The 24,822-nt window shown below is 45.5% G+C and overlaps 1 protein-coding gene across 1 annotated transcript in view; it reads left to right on the forward strand.

The window, feature by feature from the left end:
- The first annotated feature begins 10,338 nt into the window (after positions 1–10,338).
- Positions 10,339–24,822, forward strand: part of TMEM170B (transmembrane protein 170B) — a 28,127-nt gene continuing 13,643 nt past the window's right edge. Inside the window, exon 1 of the mRNA XM_034762307.1 lies at positions 10,339–10,949. Coding sequence (XP_034618198.1) covers positions 10,853–10,949 — 97 coding nt within the window. The 5' untranslated portion in view covers positions 10,339–10,852. The remainder of the gene's footprint in view (positions 10,950–24,822) is intronic.

Consider the following 24,822-nt stretch of genomic DNA (forward strand, 5'->3'; position numbering starts at 1 on the left):
TAAATAAACTGGCCCGGCCCGCCAGGGTGCTTACCCTGGCGAGCCGCGTGCCAAACGTTGCCAACCCCTGGTGTACTGAATGGAAGAACAAAGGTACAGGGGTTTGTCCCCAGTTAATACATAATGTATAGATGGCAGGGGAACAAAGGATTATGGATCATCCATAATTCAGCAGATTATGGATCAAGAAACTGTAAATAAATGTACAGTTGTCCCTCAAGTCCATTATATATTTTATGGGGAATATTTAGGTGAACTTTTATGTCCAGTTAGAATAAACTAGGGATTAGTGCAGATAAAATTAGTTACCATAAAAATACTAATAGAAATATTATAGAATGGATGGAAAAAAGACTGCTCAGTGGTATCAACAAGGATCAAATAAATATAATTAAAGTGGCATGGATAATAACAACACAAGGGCTAGATTAGGACCTGAGCACACAACGGGTGAGAACGATTCAAGGCACCTTCTCTTATTTATGCACCATGCAATGACTGATCAAAATGAGTATCCCTGTGCTCTCCTGAGTGGTGGTGTGAATTTAAAATCATATTTTTGATCTGACCTTTTTGGATTGCACGGATAGCCATGCTAAAATTTATAGCTTTAGTCCCCAATTCAGGAAACTATTTCCATTCAGGACTGCACTGAAGCACATGCTTAAATCCTGCTGAAGCACATACTGAAAAAGTTAAGCATGTGCTTGTGTTCCAAATGACTCCTCACACATTCAAGCAGATCAGAACACTATAGGTAGTTTGCTGCACTCATAGGGCCTGAACCTTTATTCTTTTATGCACTCAACCCTTCTGCTGAAGTCAATGGGCTTTATAATGTACAGATGGATACTTTGGGTACGTCTTCACTACCCGCCATATCAGCGGGAAGCAATCGATTTATCCGGGATCAATAAATCGCATTTCGTTAAGATGAACGCGCTCACCATTGAGTCCGGAACTCCACCAGAGCGAGCAGCGGTAGCGCAGTCAACGAGGGAACCGCGGCCGTCGATCCCGCGCTGTGTGGACCCCAGGTAATTCGATCCAAGATACTTGGACTTCAGCTATGCTATTCGCGTAGCTGAAGTTGCGTATCTTGGATCGATTCCCCCCCCCCCAGTGTAGACCAGCCCTTTGACACTGTAATGTAGATTTTTTAAACAAAAATATATTAAAAGCCTTAAAATTCTAAGGGAAGCACATATTCACAAATATTAGAAATACTTCACCCTTTGTAAAGATGAAAGAATGACATTAAAAATAAGAGAACTCTTTTCCCACTTAAATAATGAATTCCAGGAGGCTGTTGTCTATAGTTATAGGGGACCTATTTAAAAGCAGTATTAGTGCATATGTGTGTATGGAGATGATTAATAGAGCTCCATCTACTGGCATGTAAGAAACAGTCCTCTAATTTACACCACATTCCACCTGCTAAAACAGTTTTCTAAGCTTAGCAGCCATTTCTGAGTGGTCTTTTGGTGTTTTGGTGCAACTTGTGAGGTTGTTATCATGCTGGGAAAAATTCCCCTATATAGCCCATGATATTGCTTCACTTTCTTCCTTTCCTGAATCACTGTCAAGACCTCTTCCTCTATCATCGGGACCGAGGGACTGAAATCACCTTTTCAGCTTTTGGAGAACTGATATTAAAGGGGAAAATATCTTAAAATTACCTGAATCTCAAATCACAACTGACAGTAACCACAAATCCTTTGAGTGCATAAGGTTACTACATTATATATAGTGATAGTCTTACACTGGGCCAGCCACTCAAAAGGGATGTAAATCTATTACTGATAGTCTATTTTCTTACAGACATTTATAGGACAGTCACTTGTTAACTATATTTGCACTAGGTTGTCTTGCGAGCATGTTGAATATCAGGCCAGAGGATGACAAAATTCTATCTAGATGCTCAGATTGCCTTAAAGCCCTCCAGTTCAAACAAAGCTATGGGCTGTCTCCAATAGATCATCCATCTGTTTTGAACCTCAATCCATATAGCTATCTTGGTAAACTAAAGCTCGTTATTAGAGCTGGAGGAGGAGAAGAACTCTGTTTTGTGAAGGATTTCAAGATTTTGAAATCTGGCTTCTTTTAAATCAAAATGAAACCTGAAACTTTTGAAATCCTTAGTGAAGGAAAATTCTGGGGGAAAAAATCAATTTGGATCAATTGAAACATTTTGTTTAGACAAAATCAAAATATTTTGTTTTGATTTCAACTTTTGTATTTTATATGATAGTAATAATAATTTTAATTTTAAAAAATTAAAACCAAAAGTAGTTTCAAAACAAAAAATCAGAATGTTTTTCAATAAATGTCAAAATGGAATGTTTCAGCATTGTCAGAAATTTTGGAGGGCTTTTCTCCAAAATAAAAAATTGCCAAAATCAGCAGAATTTTGAGAAGCATTTTGATTGCCATGGAATTATATTTTGCAATGGAAAATGATTCCACTAAAGATTTTCAAATGAACACTATTCAATAGTTTTTATTGTAAATTGAAAAATTATTGGAGGCTCTAAACAGCTTAGCCTGACATTTCCCAATTGTTTACTGGACAGCAGGTCATTTTTAATATTTTGAGAATGTTGCAGAAAAAGCAGATTGAGCCATTTCTCCTATTTTAAGGTGAATTTCACTCTATAAATAAAATAATAATTAATAACTAGCTCTTTCATAGAGACAAGATAGGTAAGGTATCTTTTATTGGACCAACTCCTGTTGGTGAAAGAGACAAGCTTTTGAACTACACAGAGGTCTTCGGATTGAAAACTTGTTTCTTTCAACAACAGAAGCTGGGCCAATAAAATATATTATTTCACCCATCTTCTCTCTCTCATAGCCTGGAACCAATGTAACTCTTTTATAGTGACTTGCACACTTCAAAGAACATTATCATTAATCCCATTTACAAGTAGGGAAACTGAGGCACAGACACTAAGAGGGGAGTCTGATCTCTTGGAGTAAAAGTCTTCTATCTTGTAAGTGCAGGAACTGTTTGAAGTCATCATCCGCATGCATGTGCATCTGATGACAGAACTGGGTTCTAAATGCATAATTAGTAAACTGTAAATTATTTGGAGTGAACCATTTAGTCATTTTATGTAGCCCTTTTTTCTATGCTTGAACTGCCTCCAAAAAGATCATCATTCCATCCCATTAGTTATTTGAAATTTGATAAATGTTTTATATTTCAGCCTATGGATTGCTCATGATCCATTCTGCCAGAATAACCCTTCAGATAGTGAGCATTTGACGTATGAGTTAAACTAGGAGTGGCCAGCCTGAGAAGGAGACAGAATTTACCAATGTACATTGCCGAAGAGCCACAGTAATACATCAGTATACTCTCATCAGCTCCCCCACCCTGCTCCCAGCGCCTCCCACCCACTTGCAGCCCCGCCGATCAGCACCTCCCCCTCCCTCCCCGCACCTCCCGATCAGCTGTTTCGTGGCCTGCAGGAGGCTCTGGGGGGGGAGGGGGGAGCGAGGGCATGGCAGGCTGAGGGGAGGGGGTGGGAAGGGGTGGAGTGGGGGCAGGGCCTGTGGCAGAGCCAGGGATTGAGCAGTGAACACCCCCCCAGCACATTGGAAAGTTGGCACCTATAGCTCCAGCCCCGGAGTCGGTGCCAATACAAGGAGCTGCATATTAACTTCTGAAGAGCTGCATGTGGCTCCGGAGCCACAGGTTGGCCGCCCCTGAGTTAATCTGATGACACAAAGGTCGAGATTTTGTTTTTCTGTTCCCTGGCTTGATGAGCGTAACTCTTAGAATGAGGTTCCCAGTTCAAATACTTGCAATTACCAATCTAAAGATTGCTTTCAGTGAATATTCTGCAACATTTGCTGTTCGGGCAAATATTCTGTCCAGTAAAGTTGTTTTCTAGAATATTTGTGGAACGTGAACATAAATGCGAGGCAAACACGGTAACAGTGAATTTGTTTCAAAAATGTAAATAATGTTTTGCAGTATTTTTGCAATCCTAATAATGAGCACAATTCATCTCAATACTCTGGTTTGGTGGTTCTTTGTTTGTTAATGTGCCTCAATTAGCTGATCAAAGTGTCTGTCTTTGCTTAGGGTCCTGTTCTTTTTCTTTTTAACACAGTCTCAAATGAAACCTTGCTTTGCTAGAATAAGTTCCCTGGACAATTCCTAGCATCAGCCACCAGAGGGCACATACAAACATTCTTCTGCTCATCTCCCATAGAGCTGAAGATGTTACCTTTGGGTTTGTACTGTTGGTTTGTGACAATGTGTAAGAGGTGGACTTGTGTTTCTGAAGTAGATGATAGTTTGCCTTTTCTACTGATAACTGTACAGTTATTTTTAGTATTGCTTTCTTGGAAAATCCTTGTTACTGGTGCTGTAAACTCAAACAGTAAGCAAGTCCCCTGTCTGTTAATTACAAAATACATTAGGGATCAGCAACCTTTGGCACGTGGCCTGCCAGGGTAAGCCCCCTGGTGGGCCCGCGTCCGCAGGTTCGACCGATCACGGCTCCCACTGGCTGCGGTTCACCACTCCAGTCCAATGGGGGCTGTGGGATGCGGCGTGGGGCCAAGAGATGTGCTGGCCACCCGCTTTCTGCAGCCCCCATTGGCCTGGAGCGGCGAACTGCGGCCAGTGAGAGCCACAATCAGCCAAACCTGTGGACACGGCAGGTAAACAAACCAGCCCGGCCTGCCAGGGGGCTTACCCTAGTGGGCCGTGTGCCAAAGGTTGCCGATCCCTGAAATACATGATGATTTAAGTGTTTTCTTTTCTATATTCCTTCCACCTGAGAGTTTATTTTCTACATGGATCTTTGAAGCTAAATTTTGACACCTTCTGCTTGTTCAAACCACAACCTAAGAAGCCTGGAACTTTCTCAGCAGCTGTAGTTAATGACCACCACAACAAGGCTGAGGGTTGGCGAGGGGGGCAATACCTTTTACTGAACCAAATGCTGCTGGTGAATTAGACAAGCTTTCAAGCTACACAGAGCTCTTCTTCAGCTCCTTGATCCCAGTGCAGCAAAACAAGGCGGGCATCACTAGGATTCATGAGGAGGAAGGATGAAAACCATGGTAGATGCCATAATAGTCAAGTGATGAGGGGGGAACAATGAGGTGGAGGAGAGAGAAGACTGCACAGATGAGCAGTGTTGACAAGCAAGGCTGCACAGATGAGCCCTCCCGGGTGGCATATATGATTCTCCATCCTTTTATATCTAATGCAACCTGACCCCTCCAGTGCCAGGTGCTGGGACAGGGTGGAGCCATGTGATAATTCTCTGACATGGCCATCACAGGGAGGAGGAGGAGGGAAGCTAATATAGCTCCCTTGTGTGTGTGTGTTCAAGGCCTTCTCCTGTGGGTTGTTGCTCAACCTTGGGAGCTACTTTGGCACAGTGACTGGGCATCTCTGTTGTTTCACTTCTGAAATAGACAGCACTGAAGACTCTCCCCTGGATCACAGCTTGAAGACCTGGACAGCCTCATTGATGTGTTTGGCATTCATTTCACACTAAAGCTAGTTGAAAATTTTCTGAAAGAACAATTTTCCCATGGCAAAAATTCCTATTCAACATAATTAAAGTATTTTGCAGGAATATGTCTGTTCTGTCTAAACTTTAGATGGAAACCAGACAGGCTGGCTGCCTGGTGGGCTCCCCAGCTTCTTGGGTGGCCAACTCCCTGGGGTGCCCACCTGGCAGTCCAATGGGCTCCCCAGCTGCCAGGCTTCCCGCTCCCAAGCAAGCAAGGTGGCTAGGGAACCAGCTTATTGGCCCAGAATTTTTTGAAAAATTCCATTTTGATTTGTCTAAAATGGAATTTTTGAAGATGTCCATTCCACAGAATGCTTCACATTTCTGACTCTTTAGTCTGATTCAGAATTTTTTTAAATGCAAGTTTTTCTTCAGGATGGAAATTTCAGTTCCTGCACAGCTCTATTTCACACCCACAAAGCCGGAGGCTTCTATGCAGGTGATGAGCATGGGGCCTGGAGAGCAAAATCCACCCTCAAGTCCAGAGGCAGGCTATGGAGCTGAAGCACAGCATCTAGCAGCTGCTACTGCAGCCTGAGAGCTAGAATAGCGTCCCCATGGCTTGTAGGGGGCGTAGGACCACTGGAGCCACCTAATTATAGATTCCCTAGCTAATGAGCCTAAGTCCTCTGCTACCTTCTATTGCACACAGAGGTGCAGATTTGTCTCAATGCTGCCTTTGCTCCACAACCCCACTGTGGAACATCAGTGGTATGAATGGTCTTTACACAAGTCCTGGACACAAGGTGATAGGTCCACAAAAGGGACTTAGGCTCAGTGTTGCAGCACCTAACTTTAGACATGCTGCTGCCTAATGGAATCCACAGCCCCAAGTTAGGCATGCTGGCTGCCTGTGGAATGCCTGGAGAGAATCAGATGCTTGAGAATGGGATCCCCAGAAGCCAGCAAACTGAATATGGAGTCACCTAAACTAGCCAATAGGAAATGCCAAGGAAAGAGATGTGGCCTAAGTCTGGGCCAGAAGGCGGTACCTATCTCTGCTTGGGGTCCACAGCCAGGAGCCCTCTCATGGAGTTAAACACCTAATCCTTTTCTCAAAAAAAAGGAAGGGGGAAAAAAGAGGTTTATAGTCATTGGAACAGGAATGTGAATTTGAGTTTCCTTCATCACAGGTAAGTAACTAACCACTGGGATATAGTCATTCTAATATGCTTTCTTGCCCTATGAACATTTAATTATTTATACAAAGTGGAACAGCTTCAACAGGAAAGATTAAGAGAGACATCCCAGAATATTCCATAGTCCAATGGTTAGGGCATTCTCAGGAAGTGTGGATTCAAATCCCTGCTCCAGCTCAGGCAGTGGGAGGATTTAAATCTGGGTCTCCCACATCTTGGGTGAGTGCTATAACCTTTCCTAGTGAAAGGTGGACTGTCAGGCTGGAGGGAGTTCCTCAGGGATCGGTCTTGGGACCTTTTGTATTTAACATTTTTATTAATGACCCTGGCACAAAAAAATTTCAGATGACAAAAGTTGGGAGGTATTACCAACAGGGCAGAGGACTGGAATATCATACAAGAAGATCTGGAGGACCTTGAAAACTGGAGTAATAGAAATGAGATGAAACTTCATAGTCCAAAGTACAAGGTCATGCATTTAGGGACTAACAACAAGAATTTTTGCTATAATCTGGGGACATATCAGTTGGAAGCGACAGAAGAGGCAAAAGACTTGGATGTATTATTCGATCACAAGATAACTATGAGCGGCTAATGTGATGCAAACGTGAAAAAGGCTAATGCAGTCCTAGGATGTATCAGGTGAGGTATTTCCAGTAGAGACAGGGAAGTATTAGTACCATTATACAAGGCACTCGTGAAACCTCCTCTGGAATACTGTGTGAAATCCTGGTCTCCCATGCATGGGCGGTGGGTATTGTAGGCAAAGGGAGGCTTTGCCTCCCCAAACAGCCCACCATGGCCCCGTGTCCAAGCCAGTGTGCCTGTTGCCTCCTGCAGCAACTGGGGGCCACTGGGGCAGCTGATGCTGGGCCACACTACCTGCCTGGTGCTTGGTGCCCAAGCACCGGGACTGGGCACTGCCCCGGGGCTGGGGCCACGGCGACCGCGACACTCCGGGCCATGGTGGGGGTGCTTTTGGCTTCTGCAGGGGAGGGGGAAGTGGAAGAGGCAGGGCCTCGGGCACAAGGGAAGGGGCTGGGGGTTAGCCTCCCTGGGCGGTCAGGTCACCGGCTGCCCATGCTCCCATGTTTGATTAATTCAAACCGGAACAGGTGCAGAGAAGGACTGCTAGGATGATCAGAGGAATAGAAAACCTACCTTATGAGAGGAGACTCCAAGAGCTTGGCTTGTTTAGCCTAACTAAAAGAAGTCTGAGGGAAGATATGATTGCTTTCTATACATATATCAGAGGGATAAATAATTAAATAACTCTTCCCCCTCCCTGGTAAGTGCCAACATTGACACAAGAACAAATAGATATAAACTGGCTATCAACAAGTTTAGGCTTGAAATTAAACAAAGGTTTCTAACCATCAGAGGGGTGGAACAGCCTTTCAAGGGGCATACTAGGGGCAAAAAATCTAACTGGCTTCAAGACTGAGGTTAATAGGCTTATGGAAGGAATGGTATTATGGGACTGCTTACAGTGGCATGTAATCAATCTGCAACTGCAAGTAGCAAATATCTCCAACAGCTGCTGATGGGACACTAAAAGGGAAGGAATACGAGTTACTACAAAGACTACTTTTCCCAGTAGTCTAGTTGCTGGGTCTTGTTCGCCATATTTGGGGTCAGTTCCCCCGGATCAGATCAGCAAAAACCCTTGTGTTTTTTTTAGTTTTGCCTTCCTCTGCAGCATGGGGCACGGGTCACTTGCAGGTTTAAACTACTGTAAATTGTGGATTTTCTGTAATTTCTCTGTAACTTGAAGACTTTAAATCGTGATTTCAGGACTTCAGTAACTCAGCCAGAGGTTAGGGGTCTATTACAAGAGTGAGTGGGTGAGTTTGAGACTACAGGGTAATCATCTGTGGGGTTAATGTGGGTAGTGTTAGAGCCACAGAGACATCATAGATGTTATTTTGTGCACTAATTGTTACTATTGCGGACAAGTGCAGGGAGAGCTCATTCTTTTGTGAATTTTATTCTTGTATTACATAGTTTAATGATGGTAAACGCTCTATAGGATAAAGATAGACTCAAAGCTATCAAACAAAATAATAGCAAAAACTTGTGCTACATTAATAGTCATGCTTTATACAAAGGAGGGTGTGTACAGGGCCGGCTCCAGGCACCAGGATTCCAAGCAGGTGCTTTGGGCGGCAATCTGCAAGGGGCGGCAGTCCGTGTGTTTTTGCCGCCCCAAGCAGCGCACCGAATTGCCACAGCGGACGGCGGGGGCAGTCCGTGTGCCGTTAGGGCGGCACGCGCGTTTCCGCCGCAGCAGCAGCTTCTATGTTCAGCTGCCCGCGGCGGCAATTCGGCAGCTTCTGTCTTCTGGCTGAAGACAGAAGCTGCCCCCGAATTGCCGCCGCTGCGGAAACGCCCGTGCTGCTCTAATGGCACACGGACTGCTCCCGCCGTCCGCGGCAGCAATTCGGCGCGCTGCTTGGGGCGGCAAAAACAGTAGAGCCGGCCCTGGGTGTGTACACCTTGACTCTTCTGTTGCTGACCAAGTTGCTGCCCTTGTACCAGCATTAGATTGCATTTAATTCATTTTAAAATAAAACTTTAAGTATCCTACTGGAATGCTTAGTGCTGTGCAAATCTGAGCTCCGGCAGTGAGGGACTTGATCTTATTTAAGTCAATGGGAGTTTTGCTACTGCCTTCAATGTGAAGGTGGTTGTGGGTGCCATAACGTGGGCACTGTTCACTGGGGGCAGCAGGGTGCTTGTACCACCATACCATAACCCCAGTGACAGGACAGGTGCATGGGCAGGGTACCACTGTGGCAGCTAAAAGTGCAAGCACTGCCATCTGGGGTCAGCATTGAGGCTAGCTCCCCAGGTGTAGGAGTGGTAGCAGGGGGTGCTGAAAAATTTTTTAGGGGGCTGAGAGCCTTTCAACCAAACTGTAAACCCTACGTATGACGGAAACCACTTCAAGCCAGGGGGTGTGGCAGTGTATGATGGAGGCAAAAGTGGAAGACCTACTCGCTGCAGAAATGGGGTGGGTTGGCACCAGGGCCGGCTCCAGGCACCAGGCACCCAAGCACATGCTTGGGGCGGCACCTGGTAAGGGGCGGCCGGGGGAGCGCGGTGCGGCATTCCGGGGGGGGGGGGGCGCCCGGGCGGGGGGGGGCGGGGGGGGCGGGCTCCGGTTGCGCGGGACTCGGCGAGGGGGCGGCGTGGGCGCGGCGCTGGAAGGGGGTTCCGGTGGTGCTTGGCAGGGGGCGGGGGCGGGCTCCGGTGGCGCGGCACTCGGCGGGGGGGGCAGTGCGGGGGGGGGGGGTCGGGGGGGGGGTGGGTGGGGGGGGGCGGGGTGGCGCTCGAGGGGGGGGCTGAGGGGGCGGTGCTTTTTTTTGCTGCTTGGGGCAGGAAAAAAGCTAGAGCCGGCCTTGGTTGGCACAGGACGGGTAGGGGGTACGATGCCTCCAGGGCTGGGCAAAGGGAGACGCCACACCCCCATTGCAATGAAACCCAATTGCGCTCTAGGCAACCAAGTATGTACGAGTCAAGGCGCTTCTCGCCTCTACCAGGAGAGAGAGTCGAGCCTGCGCAGTCAGAAGGCGCGCGCGCGCCCTCCCCCAGAGAGCGGAGAGCACGCGCGCTCACCGTTGCGTGCCTCGCTGACGCCGGCTCGTGCACTGCAGGGGGTGGCACGAGAGCGGCCGGCGCACGCGCGCACAGAGCGGTTCGGAGCAGGGGAGGCGGTTGCTCCGTGTGTGCCTCGCGGGCACCTCCCCCGCCCCTGTCTCAGGTGATGCTGGCGGCTGGGGCGATGATGAGGAAGAAGCTGAGAAGGGAGGCGGGGGCCTCCCGCCCCGCTGCCCCCCGCCTCTCGCCCACCGGGTCCGGCTCGGAGCCCCGCCGACCCGTCCCCTGCCCCTGAGGAGGCTCCGGGCCGAGCCGGAGGCGGCGAGCCAGCGGCCCCCTCCACGCCCCGTCCTCAATGTCTCCCCCGCCGCGGGGAGGCTGCTGCCGCCTTGGAGTCCAGCTGCCCCGGCCCCCTCTCTGTAGCCGCCCCCTCGCCGCCCTCCCCTTCGGCCCGCAGCAGCCGCCTGGGCGCGGAAGGAGCCCGGCCTCCCGCCCGTCCCCGCGGCCCGGCCGCCGCCAGCCCCTGGCGGCCGAGGAGCAGCGGAGGAGGCGCAGAGACCCCCGGGGAAGATGAAGGCGGAAGCGGGAGACAACTCCATGATCAACCTGTCGGTGCAGCAAGTGCTGAGTCTGTGGGCGCACGGCACCGTGCTGCGGAGCCTCACCGGTAACCAGCCCCCCTACCCGGCGCGGGGTGCCCGTGCACAGTGCTCTAGCCTGAGCCAGGCCCGTGGGGCGGGGGTGACTCCGAAATGCCATAAGAGCGGGGATCCTGTTAAAGGCAGAGCCCCCGTAAGTGTCGGTGGGGTCCCACATCACTAGCAGGGCCCAGGGGGCTCTCACTTTTGCCTCCGCTTGTGGTCAGCGAGGGCTGACAGTGACTTGTTTCTTTCCTCTCTGGGGGCTGGTGACAAAAAGGGGCCAGGTGTGATGACGAGGGTTGGCAACCCCCACACTGAGCCAGAGAAGGCTGATGAGTTGTGGTGGGCCCATTAAGCTGCTACACCTGGGCTTGCTGCCAGGGCATGAAGGGGCAGTTAAAAAGGGAAGAGGACAGCCCAATAGCTGGCGGACTAGGGAGAATAGACCTCCTATCTTTGCTCCCCAAGGAAAGGGCCTGTGCAGAGACCCCTGACTGCCAGAGTCATCTGGAGGAAAGTGAGCTTGGCCCAGTACTATGTAGTTTTTGGGGGGAACTCTTTCTTTGCTTTACTACAAGGAAAACTACTGGGAGGTCTATGCTAATAAAACTGTTGTAAGGAACCCCTGTGGGGGGTGGGAGGGGAAGGAGGGGGACAACTGCCTCAATAAACTCTGGACTTTTGTATCCTACTAGACTCTGCCCACTAATTTTGTTTTGACACTGAAGAGCACAGTCACCTGGATTGCATGGGATGTAGGGCACATCAATTGATTGTAGGTTGTGTTGATAGGCAGAAGTTTTGTAGTGGTGGAGCTCTTATTGGGCAAGTACTTCCTATACAAGTATGATTGGACTAAGAGGGAGGGCTGAAGTAAAAGGGGTCTGGATTTCTGCTGTACAACCTATTACCTGGCATTGAGAGATTAAGATTAGTAATCTGGTTTTGAAATAAATTGTCTGCTCCTCTTCCCCGTCACCCTGTCTTTTCCATTGATGTAGTTGTGGCTGGAGTTGCTAGATATGTCTTTCCTTTTAAATGTTGAGATTTTATTATAATAAGCATTCAAGACTTGAAAAATTCATTTGCTTTTGGTAATACACCACAGTCTATCATAGGAAAATAAGAAAGTTGAATAAAGCGAGGAAGTAGAAAGAAGTCATAATAGAAGGAAGAGACAGACTTTTTTAAATGCAGCAAATTGAAAAGGTGACAATAAAACATAGTATATAATATATTTTTCTTGTCTCTCTAAATCATAGGGGGCATGACTTTGGAGAGAAGGGTAACAGGACTTTCAACTTGACTAGTAGGTTTTTTTCCCTTGGAGTACTGGGCATAAAGTAAATTTTTCAAGCCTGGGAAGCCTGAATACATGTAGTAGTAATAGTAATAAAAATACACTGAATATATGCAAACATAACTATTGGAAAATTAACTATATTTTATTAAAATTTAAATCTTAGATTCCTAGCTGCCTTTAAGGGAAAAGGATGCCAGAGTGTGATAGACACTTCTGTGGCAGATTTCCTCTTAGTTTCATCATTAACGCTAAGGGGTTTTTCATACTTGGCCATCACACAACAAAGTAGATTCTCATATTAATCATTCAGCATACAAAGGCTGTAGAGCGGTTGCTGTTTATTGTGGTGTTTTTTCCTCCAATCCTCCTTAAAACTGTGCTTTCCCTCAGTTTGTTGCTGTGGGGCCCAGTGTCCACTTGATTCCCAATGTGCATCAAGTCTGGAGGGGATTTGGAAGAAAGCTAAATAGTTATACAGCACCACCACAGCATGTAGTTTCTAACCTTTGAAGACTGGATGCTAAAAACCCCAGAGTGTATTACCAAATGTAAGTGATGCAGGAGAAAGTTGATAGTCTTCCAGAAATTTGTGTTCTGTTTTACTGTATCCACTCCATTCACATAGTCTTTGTGAATCTGAGCTAATTGCTGAGTAGTAAGTAATGAGGGTGATCGTTGGTGCTTATATGGAATTTAGCGAAGGGCTGTGTGATTTATTTTTAGAGCTGGAGCTCTCTTCACTTTAATGAATAGTAAAAAATTAAAATTTGTATATTCTACCAATTGGTGTCAGAAATGGGTCGGACAGTTTCTAAAGGTGTGTGGAATACACTTTTTCCTTAATTACAATTGCAATTAAAACACGTTCTGCTTTATCTGTTGCTGACACCTATTGCTGACAATGAGTGACTTTCATAGCATAATATGGCATAGTTTTGAGGAGTTTTGTATTCGCTCTTTATAAAAACTGTGACTTACGTGGATATGTATTTAGGAGCTTAAAAATTATTTTCATTTTATTTTAAATAGTACTCAACAGCTAATGTTAGTGAGACTTATAACCGATTTTTTTCGTAAAATAAAAGAATAAAATAAAATAAGCTTTATATGTAAAAAACAAACCTTCCCTCAAAATATTTGACAGAGGTAGAATAAATTGCTTTACAGAGAGTTGGGTACAGTGACACTCCATACAGAGAGAAAAGTGGATGAATGAATGAGTGGTCTGCTTGCTGACTATTACTTCATTTGTTCTCCTGCTGCATTTATGAGAATTTTTGAACTCAACTGAGTGTAAAGCATTTCATTCTACCTTTGACATGTACAGTGTGTAAGAAGAGATTTTTTTGGATGGAGTGAGGGAAGAAATTTTTAAAGATATCTACAAAGAAATGTAGCCCCAGGAATGTATTCAAGAAGACCCTTACGTGTTGACTTGAGGAATCAAACTGGTTTTTGTCATCAAGAGGCCTATCAAAGTTAGATGAACAAATTGACCTTGTAATGATTGTTTGTATAAAACTGTAAAGTTTATATAAGCAAAGTAAAGGTTTGCTGAACAGTTTGACTGAATTTTTAGGCTATACTAAAATGTATTATGTTTAAAGATTACCTCTGTACTCAAGGAAACTGCAGCATTTATTTCCACTATGCCATGTAGCTGTTATGTACCTTTTCTGCATGTTTCCCTGTTGTTGCATATTCCAAGGATTTAAGCTTCATGCACCTGAGTTAGTTTTGTTTTCCCCATCCCTGCACTGTACCTCATTCTTTCTCTACATCCCTGCTTAGAGAGGGAACTTGAAAAATTCTTGCTGTAGAGTGAGTGATTACATCTTCTAAAATCAGAGTATGTTAGGTTAATCTCAACTTTAGTCTCCACAGTTTACTCTGGACACTTTCCTTTTAAAAATGCATGATTTTTAGAAGTGTTGAGCACTTTCAATTCTTGAATTTTGAGAGCTGGTGTTACTTGGCATTGCTGAAAAAAAGGCCTACCGTTTATTAGCATTGTGCAGAAAATAGAAAACCACCTTCACTTCAAAACCAGTTGGGCATTTTGAAGAGCCCTGCTAACTGAGCAAAAATGTTGCCTTGCAGAGCATGGATATATTTATTGCTACATGTCATGACTACATCTCTTTCTGCCTAACAGACTGCTGCTTGCTAGCATCTATCAGTATATGTGGGTTTTTGTTTTTTTTAAATCTAGTATGGCTTATGTTCCAGGCTCCTCTTTTTTAGACATTGTATTGTCTTCGTGTGAGGAATTTTTATGTGCCTTTGTGGAGTAACAGTGTTATTCTTCTGGCAATAACCTATCATACAATTACATAAAAAAGAAAAGAAAAAGGCACTATGTTAAAGTTGCAAAGTGAAGCACTTCTACAAAATGCCAGGATTCAGTTTGCCTGTACAACCAGTATTCGGCCCTCTTGAGCATATGCATTATGATAGTGTTTAATCATGCAATTACAGACTAGTTTTTCTGCAGAAGCCTTGCCTCATTCAATGAGTGAGGAGTCTTCAATATTTCTTCTATACTCATCTAGTGTATGGCCTCAGGTTTATTTACTGCACCCTATTCAAACCCTGGATTGAATACAAAATTATGAATTTTATCCTGGGTATTTTCTAATTAGCTGCTGTAGTATGAGTGCTTCACAAACATGAATGAATTTATCTACACAAGACACCTGAGAGACTAGGTGGTGTTATATCAATTTTACTGAGGGCCTAGAAAGATGAAGGCCAAAATTGTCAAGTATCCACAAATTTTGGGTGCCCAGTTTGAGACACCTAGAACCTGTTGTTTTCCCCCAGAAAACTTAGCATGTTATAGCCATTTTTATAGCATATTATTTGTTCAAAGCCCAGTTCCAGTTGACTTCAGTTATAGTTGTGATAACTATGGGCACCCAGAAAAAGAAAAACACAGCTAGAGGCCAACTGAGGACATTTGGTTTAAGTGACTTCACTAACATCACACAGAATCTCTGTGGCAGTGGCAGAGATAGAATCTAATTCTCTAGGTTGGCTTTCAGCTTCCTTAAACATGAGACTTTGCTTTCCTCTTCCTGCAACCCCCTGCTTTATTCATTACACACCATCTAACTTCTGCAACAAATGAGGTAGGGATTCTACACATGACAGCCTCATTCATTACCCAACCCTAAGCTATTGCCAGAGCCCCATCTATGCTGTGCACTGAATGAGACAGTGGTCGTGTGGAAAAATTTGTATGTGATTGTATAATAGACTGTCATAATTCATAAGAACAAGGGGATTTCATTAGCAACCTCCTGGTATTTCCTAACTTTTGGGTGTTGGACTTTGTAATCTTTGCATTTTTTCAATGTAGTTCTTTTTTATGTAATGTTTTAATTGTAAAGAGTGTTTTTTTTTTAATCACATGGAGCTATATTGAACCCAGCTTGAGTCATCAGTAGGGTTTGGATCTTTTCATCCCGAGCACAGGCCACTTGAGCTAACTAACTGGTAGCAGTAGTAGGCTGAATAGGTGGATCAGGCACTAGAGAGGGATGAGACACATTTTGCCAGCGGGTTTCACAAATATTTGCTGACAACGGAAGAATATTGAGTTTTGGGACTCCTGGTTTCAATTCTATGTTTTGGAGAGAAGTGTTCTTTTCTAGTGATTATATATCTTTCCCTGTTCTTTCTCCCACCTCCACCCCACAACCTATTTAAATGAAAAACAAAAAAAACCCCTGACTGGATTTCAGTTGGCAGTATCTTTGTGTTTCTTTCTAATCTTCCATTACTATACTTGATCTTGAACGAATATGACCAACCAATCAATTACAGGCAAACCAGCTAAATCAAAATTTCTGAACTTTAGATACCTAAAACATAGGCATCTAAATAAGTCTTCCACCCCCTCTCATCCCCCCAAGATACTGTGTACTGAACTTATAGACTCTAAGATCAGAAGGGACCATTATGATCATCTAGTCTGACCTCCTGCATAATGCAGGCCTCAAAAGCTGACCCACCCACTCCTGGAAGAATTCTCTCCCTTGACTTAGCTGTTGAAGTCCCTAAATCATGATTTAAAGACTTCAAATCGCTGAGAATCCTCCAGCCAGCGACCCCTGCCCCATGCTGCGGAGGAAGGCGAAAAACCTCCAGGGCCTCTGCCAATCTACCCTGGAGGAAAATTCCTTTCCGACCCCAAATATGGCCATCAGCTGAACCCCGAGCATGCGGGCAAGATTCTCTAGCCAGACCCTCTGGAAAAAGTTCTCTGTAATAACTTTTAATATCCCATCATTGACCATTGTTGCTAATTACCAGTGATGGCACATTATTGACCTATTGACTAAAATCATTTTATCCCATCGAACAATCCCCTCCATAAACTTATCAAGCTTAATCTTAAAGCCAGAGAGGTCTTTCGCCCCCACTGTTTCCCTCGGAAGACTGTTCCAAAACTTCACCCCTCTGATGGTTAGAAACCTTCGTCTAATTTCAAGCCTAAACTTCCCGAAGGCCAGTTTATATCCATTCGTTCTCGTGTCCACATTAGTACTGAGCTGAAATAATTCCTCTCCTTCCCTGGTATTTATCCCTCTGATATATTTAAAGAGAGCAATCATATCCCCCCTCAGCCTTCTTTTGGTTAAGGTAAACAAACCGAGCTCCTCGAGTCTCCTTTCATACGACAGATTTTTCCATTCCTTGGATCATCCTAGTGGCCCTTCTCTGTACCCGTTCCAGTTTGATTTCATACTTTTTAAACATGGGAGACCAGAACTGCACACAGTACTCCAAATGAGGTCTCACTAGTGCCTTGTATAACGGAACCAGCACCTCCTTTATCCCTCGCCTAATGCATCTCAAGACTGCATTAGCTTTTTTCATGGCCATGTCACATTGCCGACTCATAGTTAACCTGCTATCAACCAGGACTCCGAGGTCCTTCTCCTCTTCCGTTACCTCCAACTGATGCGTCCCTAGCTTATAACTAAAATTCTTGTTATTTATCCCTAAATGCATAACTTTACACTTCTCACTATTAAATTTCATCCTATTACTATTACTCCAGTTTACAAGGTCATCCAAATCTCCCTGCAGGATATCCCGATCCTTCTCCGAATTGGCAATACTTCCCAACTTTGTGTCATCCGCAAACTTTATCAGTCCACTCCTACATTTGGTTCCGAGGTCAGTAATGAATAGATTAAATAAAATCGGACCCAAAACCGAACCTTGAGGAACTCCACTGGTAACCTCCCTCCAACCTGACAGTTCACCTTTTAGTACGACCCGCTGCAGTCTCCCCTTTAACCAGTTCTTTATCCACCTCTGGATTTTCATATCGATCCCCAGTACTCAGCACCTGTGGAAAATCAGGCCAATTACTTAGATGTGTAACTTTAGGTGCTCAAAGTTTTGGCTGGAGTCTGTTTTCAAAGCCTTTCAAAACAGCGTATTCTTCAAGCTATTTTAAAATCTTGTTAATTTTGAGTCCAAGCAGGATGCCTTCCATGTTAGTGAGGGACTGCTTGACCTGGCCAAGGCCCTGTGGCAGATACCAACCGCCATAATGCCCGCTGCAAAACAAAGTGAGGAGAGGTAACAGGTACCTCTCATGGGATTTGAGTACTTCTTTGGTCACCCCAATCTGTGCTCCTTAATTGTGTCTGAAGTATAAGAAAAGTCAAAATTGAGTAAGTGTCCCCAGGGGCCAAGAGCCGCAGAAGGCTTTGACCTTTTGGGGATAAAAAGTCATACACTCTGCTTTCTTATAGTTGTGTGTGGCTAACTGTTAAGGCCTTATTGCTCAGTTATGACTTTCTAACACAGGACAGGGTGACTTCCTTTGTCACAAAGCTCCAGCATGACAGCAGAGAGGAAACTTTAAAGACAGTTAAGGTAGTCAAATTAGTGGCCGAAACAACCCTACAGGCAGCAATGGATGCCTCAGACACTGTGGCCAGGTCTGTGGCCCCTATGGTTACAATGTACCGAGTCTCTTGGCTCCAGCCATCTTTAGAGAAGCCAAGGCCATGATTGAGGATTTGCCCTTTGAGGGCTTAGGCCTGTTCAATGAGTGCAGAGCACTGCCTGTCTGCTCATTCAAGGACTCAGTTCTACCTCTGCTCTTTGTGGATTTACACCCCACTACCATACAGCAAGCCATATTGCCCTCAGCCCTATTAAAGACAGTAGACACTATCTTCTCATCCTAGGCAGCCTGAATATCAGACCAAGAAGTGAACATGCCAGGAAAATACAGCAGAGGATGCCAGCCTTCCTCAGCAATGCACCCCTCCCACAACATGTCAGCAATTTGATGGTACCATTGGGAACCACTTTGGATGCAGTCTAGAGAGCATCACCTTTGGAAGTTTCCTCACCTTATTCCACTGCATGTCATTCATGACATTTCACATATGGACTGGAGATCACTGCCCATGCCACTCCATTCCATTCTTTACCTACTACCCACCCTCTTTCTCCAACCGATTTCAAGGACCCTTCCCATGAGAGCTTGTTACATACAGAAGTAGCCTTGTTACTTCATCTAGAAGCCATAATAGAGGTTCCACCAGAATTGAAGGGAAAAATCTTCTACTCAAGGTGTTTCTTCATTCTCAAGAAGAGACGTTTTTGTCCTATCCTAGATCTGAGGAGACTCAGCAAATACATATGCCATATCAGAATGGTAGCACTTGCATCCATCTTTCTGTCTTTTCAACCTCAAGACTAGTTTGTGGCTCTTGACTTGCAGGATGTATATTTCCATATAGCCATCTATCTAGTCCACAGAAAATATCCACAGTGGGGCCCTACCATTACTAATATAGAGAGCTGCCCTTTGGATTCTCCACAACACAGAGTATTTACTAAATGGCTGTCTGTGGTGGCAGCACATTTAAGGAGGCAGGGCATCCAGGGCTACCCATACTTGGATGATTGGCTGATCTGAGGCAATCCCAAAAGGAGACTTGAACAGTGTTAGTGTTAGTGTATGTCCTTTCTCTGTTCTCTCAACTAGGTCTCCTGGTGAACGACAAAAGATGATAGGGTTCATTGGAGCTGATTGATTCCTGAACATCAAGAGCCTGCCTCCCAGAGGACAGGTTCCTGTCTCTCTCGTTGAGAAGTGACCTAAGATCAAAACCTATGGTGACATTTCAAATGAGTCTTGGATTCGTAGGTCATGGTAAAAATTCCACTTGTGGTACTGACCACTACCCCAGATCAGTGCACAGCCCATCAGTGCTACCATTAGGGTTCAGAATAAGCTCTTACCTGACACTCCAGCTAACACTACTTCACCTTTAGAGGGAAAAGAGAGTATTCTTTCTCTTCCTCTGGCTCAGATAGCAGCAGGGAGATGTCATCAACATATTCCCCAAAGTCCTAGGTCATTTGATCCCTGTCTTTTAGAGAAGGGAGACTAGAGCATATACCCTAGGCTTAGAAGCTTAAAAGGGACATGACCCCACCGTACCCATCCCTTAGCCTCCTAAGGCAGTGGCTCTCAAACTTTTTTACTGGTGACCCCTTTCACATAGCAAGCCTCTGAGTGTGACCTCCCCCCCTTATAAATTAAAAACACTTTTTTGTATATTTAACACCACTATAAATGCTGGAGGCAAAGCAGGATTTGGGGTGGAGGTTGACAGCTCGCGACCCCCCCATGTAATGACCTTGCGATCCCCTGAGGGGTCCCGACCCCCAGTTTGAGAACCCCTGTCCTCAGGCATACCTATATCAGCACCACTGTCCCTATTGGGTGCTATGGGTCTTACAGCCAGCCAGGAAGTCCGCATCTACAGTTTCAGCAAGAATGAGGTGTCTGTCCATCAAAACATGGGGAGCATTGCAGGTGGCCCAACCAGCAGTCCTTCCAACTGAATAGTCACGGGCAGGGCCGGCTTTAGGCCAATTCCACCAATTCCCCCGAATCGGGCCCCGCGCCTAAGAGGGCCCCGCGCCCAGTGGCAGGGCCGCCCAGAGTGGGGGGCAAGTGACAGAGAATCCCTTCCCTGGCTAGAGGCACCTTTTTAATTTTTACTCACCTGGAGGCACTCCGGGTCTTTGGCGGCACTTTGGCGGCGGGTCCTTCAGTGCCGTCAAAGACCCGGAGTGAGTGAAGGACCCGCCGCCAAAGACTAGGAGCGCGGCCGGGTTAGTACAAGCCCCACGTGTTTTTTTATGTGGTTTTTTTTTTTTTAGTCATCCCTGTCGGGGCCCCGTCGAAACTGTTCGAATTGGGCCCCGCACTTCCTAAAGCCGGCCCTGGTCACGGGAGCAAGACTTAAGAAAAGGATCCGTAGGCTGAGGAGCACAATGTTTTTGCTCCCATCTCTTCTTTGTCATGTGATGAGACTTTGTTCCCACTTTCACTAACTTGCAGCCCAATACAGACTTTTCAAGAGCTGTTCTGTTGCATGGCAGACACAAGAGTCCAATGGAAGCTTTCCAGGGGAAATCTCATAAATTCCTTGACACGTTGCATATTACTCCTCCAGGACATCTTGTGATGCCAATAAATGAGAACATGCTTGAGCCAGCTGTCACGCTGTCTGGAGTGGCTCATGGCTGTAAGTGCCTACCTCAGGGCAGACTGTCAAAAAGAAGGCAGTGACCCAAACTGGTGGTATGTTCTATCATTAGAGTTCATCAAGCCAATGACAAATGTAACACTCTCACCATGGAGTCACAGACAGTTCCCTGGGCAGGGTGGATTTGATTTAAATCACTAGTCAGGAAGACTCAATTTAATCATGGATTTCTACATAAAAGGGCGTTCTTGTTGGTTGTTATAACTTCACAACTCAGAGATAGATGTGATTTCATTTTTAGAAGTAGACAACATTTTTTAAATGATTTATTTTGAAAACTTTTTAGATTAGTTTTTTTGCTTCAGGTGATATACTGTTGCTATGTGACATACATGATGTGACTGAAACACTATCATTAGCAGATAACTCTGAAACTATAGAAAATGATGGTGATCTTGAAGGTGGGTAGTCTTCAGAATCCTGTATGTTGAGGATGGATTCTCCTAAACAAAATAAGTCGATGAGGTTATTTATTATTACCATACTACTCATTTAGTATTACCCATTGCATTTACTGACACTCAATACTACTTTAAAGGTGAAATTGTAAAAGCAAGATCTGCCTATTTCAGCTATTTATTTTTTATCACAACTGCATCTAAAATGATAGTACCATAGAGTAACAACTATATTTTTTGCTCAAACAGAATTCAAGAATAGTCCAGAAGGAAGACAGGCAGTCCTTAAAAAAGAATTATGAAATAAAAAAGTTTACCAACCTGAAGATCCTGCATGTTCAGACATGTTCCTTTCATCATCTTCAGTGCAGCGGAAGCCCTCCTGCACCTCGTCCCCCAACTCCCTGCCCTAAGCCTCCTTGGGGGGAGGGATAGCTTAGTGGTTTGAGCATTGGCCTGCTAAACCCAGGGTTGTGAGTTCAATCCTTGAGGGGGCCATTATAGGGATCTGGGGCAAAAATCTGTCTGGGGATTGGTCCTACTTTGAGCAGGGGGTTGGACTAGATGATCTCCTAGGGTCCCTTCCAACCCTGATATTCTGTGATTCCTCCTGAGAAGAAACACTTCTCGTGATGTTGTTTCATTCGGGCAACCAGGCCTGGCATTTCTTTGTTGCATTGTTTGCATTTTTCACACATGCCTCTCTTACCCACAGGTAGAGGAACTTCATTAAAATATTCCCAAACTGGGTCTCTTTACAGCCTGCTGCCATTATAGGTTTTCCCTTCTAGTGAGAGAATGGTATGTTAGATCTCAAATCAATGAAGACTACACTCAGACCTCAAGACTTCTGGAATATGTTGCTCAAACAGTTTCACTGTTGTTTCTACTGCCTGTCCCTACCTTCACATTTATCTCCAGACTTCTTCTTGTCCAGATCTATTCCTCCCCCAACAATCTTCTATTCATTGAACTTTTTGAAACTTGGCACTTTTAGAGAGAGGTAAGGGATTAACTCTGTACACAAATTTGCAGAGGGACAATAGGGTTGAGGTCTGTTATTTCTCACCTCTATATATTTATTTATGTATTTAAAAACATTTTTGCTTTTACCAAGCATGTTATCTCTGGAGACCATAATCCACAGTTTATGAACTGCAAAACTAAGCATCTCTTATGGTATCTTCTAGACCAGGGGTGGGCAAACTTTTTGGGCCTAGGGCCACATCTGGGTAGGGAAATTGTATGCAGTGCCGGGGCAGGGTCTTGGGGTGTGGGAGGGAGTGCAGGGTGTGGGAGAGGGTGCGGTGTGCAGGAAGGGGCTCAGTGCAAGGGTTTGGGGAGAGGAGGGGTGCGGCGTGTATGAAGGGGCTCATGGCAGGGTGTGGGGTGGAGGAGGGGTGCAGAAGGAGCTCGGCAGGGGGTTGGGGTGTAGGAGGGGTGTGGGGTGCAGTAGGGGGCTCAGGGCAGCGGGTTGGGGTGCAGGAGGGGTGTGGGGTGCAGTAGGGGGCTCAGGGCAGCGGGTTGGGGTGCAGGAGGGGTGTGGGGTGCAGTAGGGGGCTCAGGGCAGCGGGTTGGGGTGCAGAAGGGGTGTGAGGTGCAGGCAGGAGGCTTAGGGCAGGGAGTTGTGGGGTGGGGTGCAGGAGGGTTTCAGGCTCCAGCCCAGCGCCTTTTACCTACAGTGGCTCCGGGGTGGCAGCAGCGCGCACCGGGGCAGGGAAGGCTCCCTGCATGCCTGACCTGGCCCCACGCCACAGCGCTCCAGGAAGTGCTGCGGCCCCTGGGGGAGTGGGGGCAGAGGGCTCTGTGCGCGCTGCCTTTGCCATGCCTCCAGGTAACTTCCCTGAAGCTCCCATTGGCTGCAGTTCCCCATTCCCGGCCAGTGGGAGCTGTGGGGGGCAGTGCCTGGAGGCAAAGGCAACACACAGAGCCCTCTGCACCCTGCCTGAGGGCCGCAGGGAAGGGGTGCCGGCTGCTTCTGAGAGCAGCGCCGGGCCCGCGGTACCATGGGGGGCAATCCCGCGGGCTGGATCCAAAGCCCTGAGGGCCCACAGGCCGTAGTTTGCCCATCCCTGTTCTAGACTGAGCAATCTATACAGAAGCCCCTGGAACACGATAAGATTGGGTCCCTAATCCATGAACTATTGGAACTCATTTAAAAAAACTTTCCTTAAACATTACATGAATATATTGCAGGGGTCGGCAACCTTTCAGAAGTGGTGTGCCGAGTCATCTTCATTCACTCTAATTTAAGGTTTCGTGTGCCAGTAATACATTTTAACATTTTTAGAACGTCTCTTTCTATAAGTCTAACTAAACTGTTGTTGAATGTAAAGTAAATAAGGTTTTTAAAATGTTTAAGAAGCTTCATTTAAAATTAAATTAAAATGCAGAGCCCCCCGGACCAGTGGCCAGGACCCAGGCAGTGTGAGTGCCACTGAAAATCAGCTCGCGTGCTGCCTTCGGCACGCGTGCCATAGGTTGCCTACCCTGATATATTGTCTTATACTATAGAATTAGAATTTATAATCCCTATTCCATGATGAGATACATTATAGCTCAAAGGTATCTTAATTAAAACTATCTTGCCGCTCAGGCAAGCTGGACTTAGTGGTAAATCTTCACTTACACCAAAAATCACAAAATAATCAGGTTGCTTCCAGATCCAAGAAACCAATCACTTGCCTCAGATCAGTGGGTACCCTAGATCTTACACCAGACACGACCATCTATAGCCAATCCTCTAATAAAGTAACTTCAAAGATTTATTAATTAGGGCTATGTCTACGCTGCTGCGGTAAGTTGACCTACGCTACGCACCTCCAGCTACGTGAATAATATAGCTGGAGTCGAAGTACCTTAGGTCGAGTTACCGTGTGGGGTCGACGGGAGAAACTCTCCCTAGAAACTAGGAAAAAGAAATGTTATTTATGACTTAAAGTAAGCAAACATATACACACAAATAAGTTGCAATCTAAATCCTAAGAGGGACAGAGTTGTAGTGATCTGTCAATTCAAAATGTCTTTCAGGGCAGACCCAGGGGTAACCCTTGGTGTCTCCAGCTTCAATTAGTCTTGGCCCTGTGAGAGTTCAAACAGCAAAGAGATGGAAAATATTCCTGTGTCTTTGTTTTATTTTTCATTCAACCTCCAAGTCCATAAGATGAACTTCCTTACGTGTAGCATTTCCAAAGTATGATACGGCTATTCACCACTCCTTTATATTGCGATGTTCCTTGATGGCCTATCTGATTTTGATTGCCCTTGTGGATGGGTAGGGGAACACTCTCTTCCTATTTGCGTTCACAAGTTTAGAGTGAACATTTTCAAAGTTACAAAGCAAAACTTTCATATTTTCTTATAGCATGTAATAAAGACATTATAAATGAGATTAACACATGCAGCAACCTGCAAACATTCTATAGCGTATATATATTGTTATAAGACTAATACCTGTTTTGAGCAACACTAACATATAAGTGAACTGGTCTGGTCTCCAGCTATCAGTTTGTTGGTTCTTAGTTAATGCCTGCAACCTTGGCAGGAGTTGGCACTAGACCTGGCAGCATCACAACAGCCAACTTACTATGTCAGACAA

Source organism: Trachemys scripta, chromosome 2 (assembly GCF_013100865.1).
Source record: "Trachemys scripta elegans isolate TJP31775 chromosome 2, CAS_Tse_1.0, whole genome shotgun sequence".
In the NCBI taxonomy this organism is placed as follows: Eukaryota; Metazoa; Chordata; order Testudines; family Emydidae; genus Trachemys; species Trachemys scripta.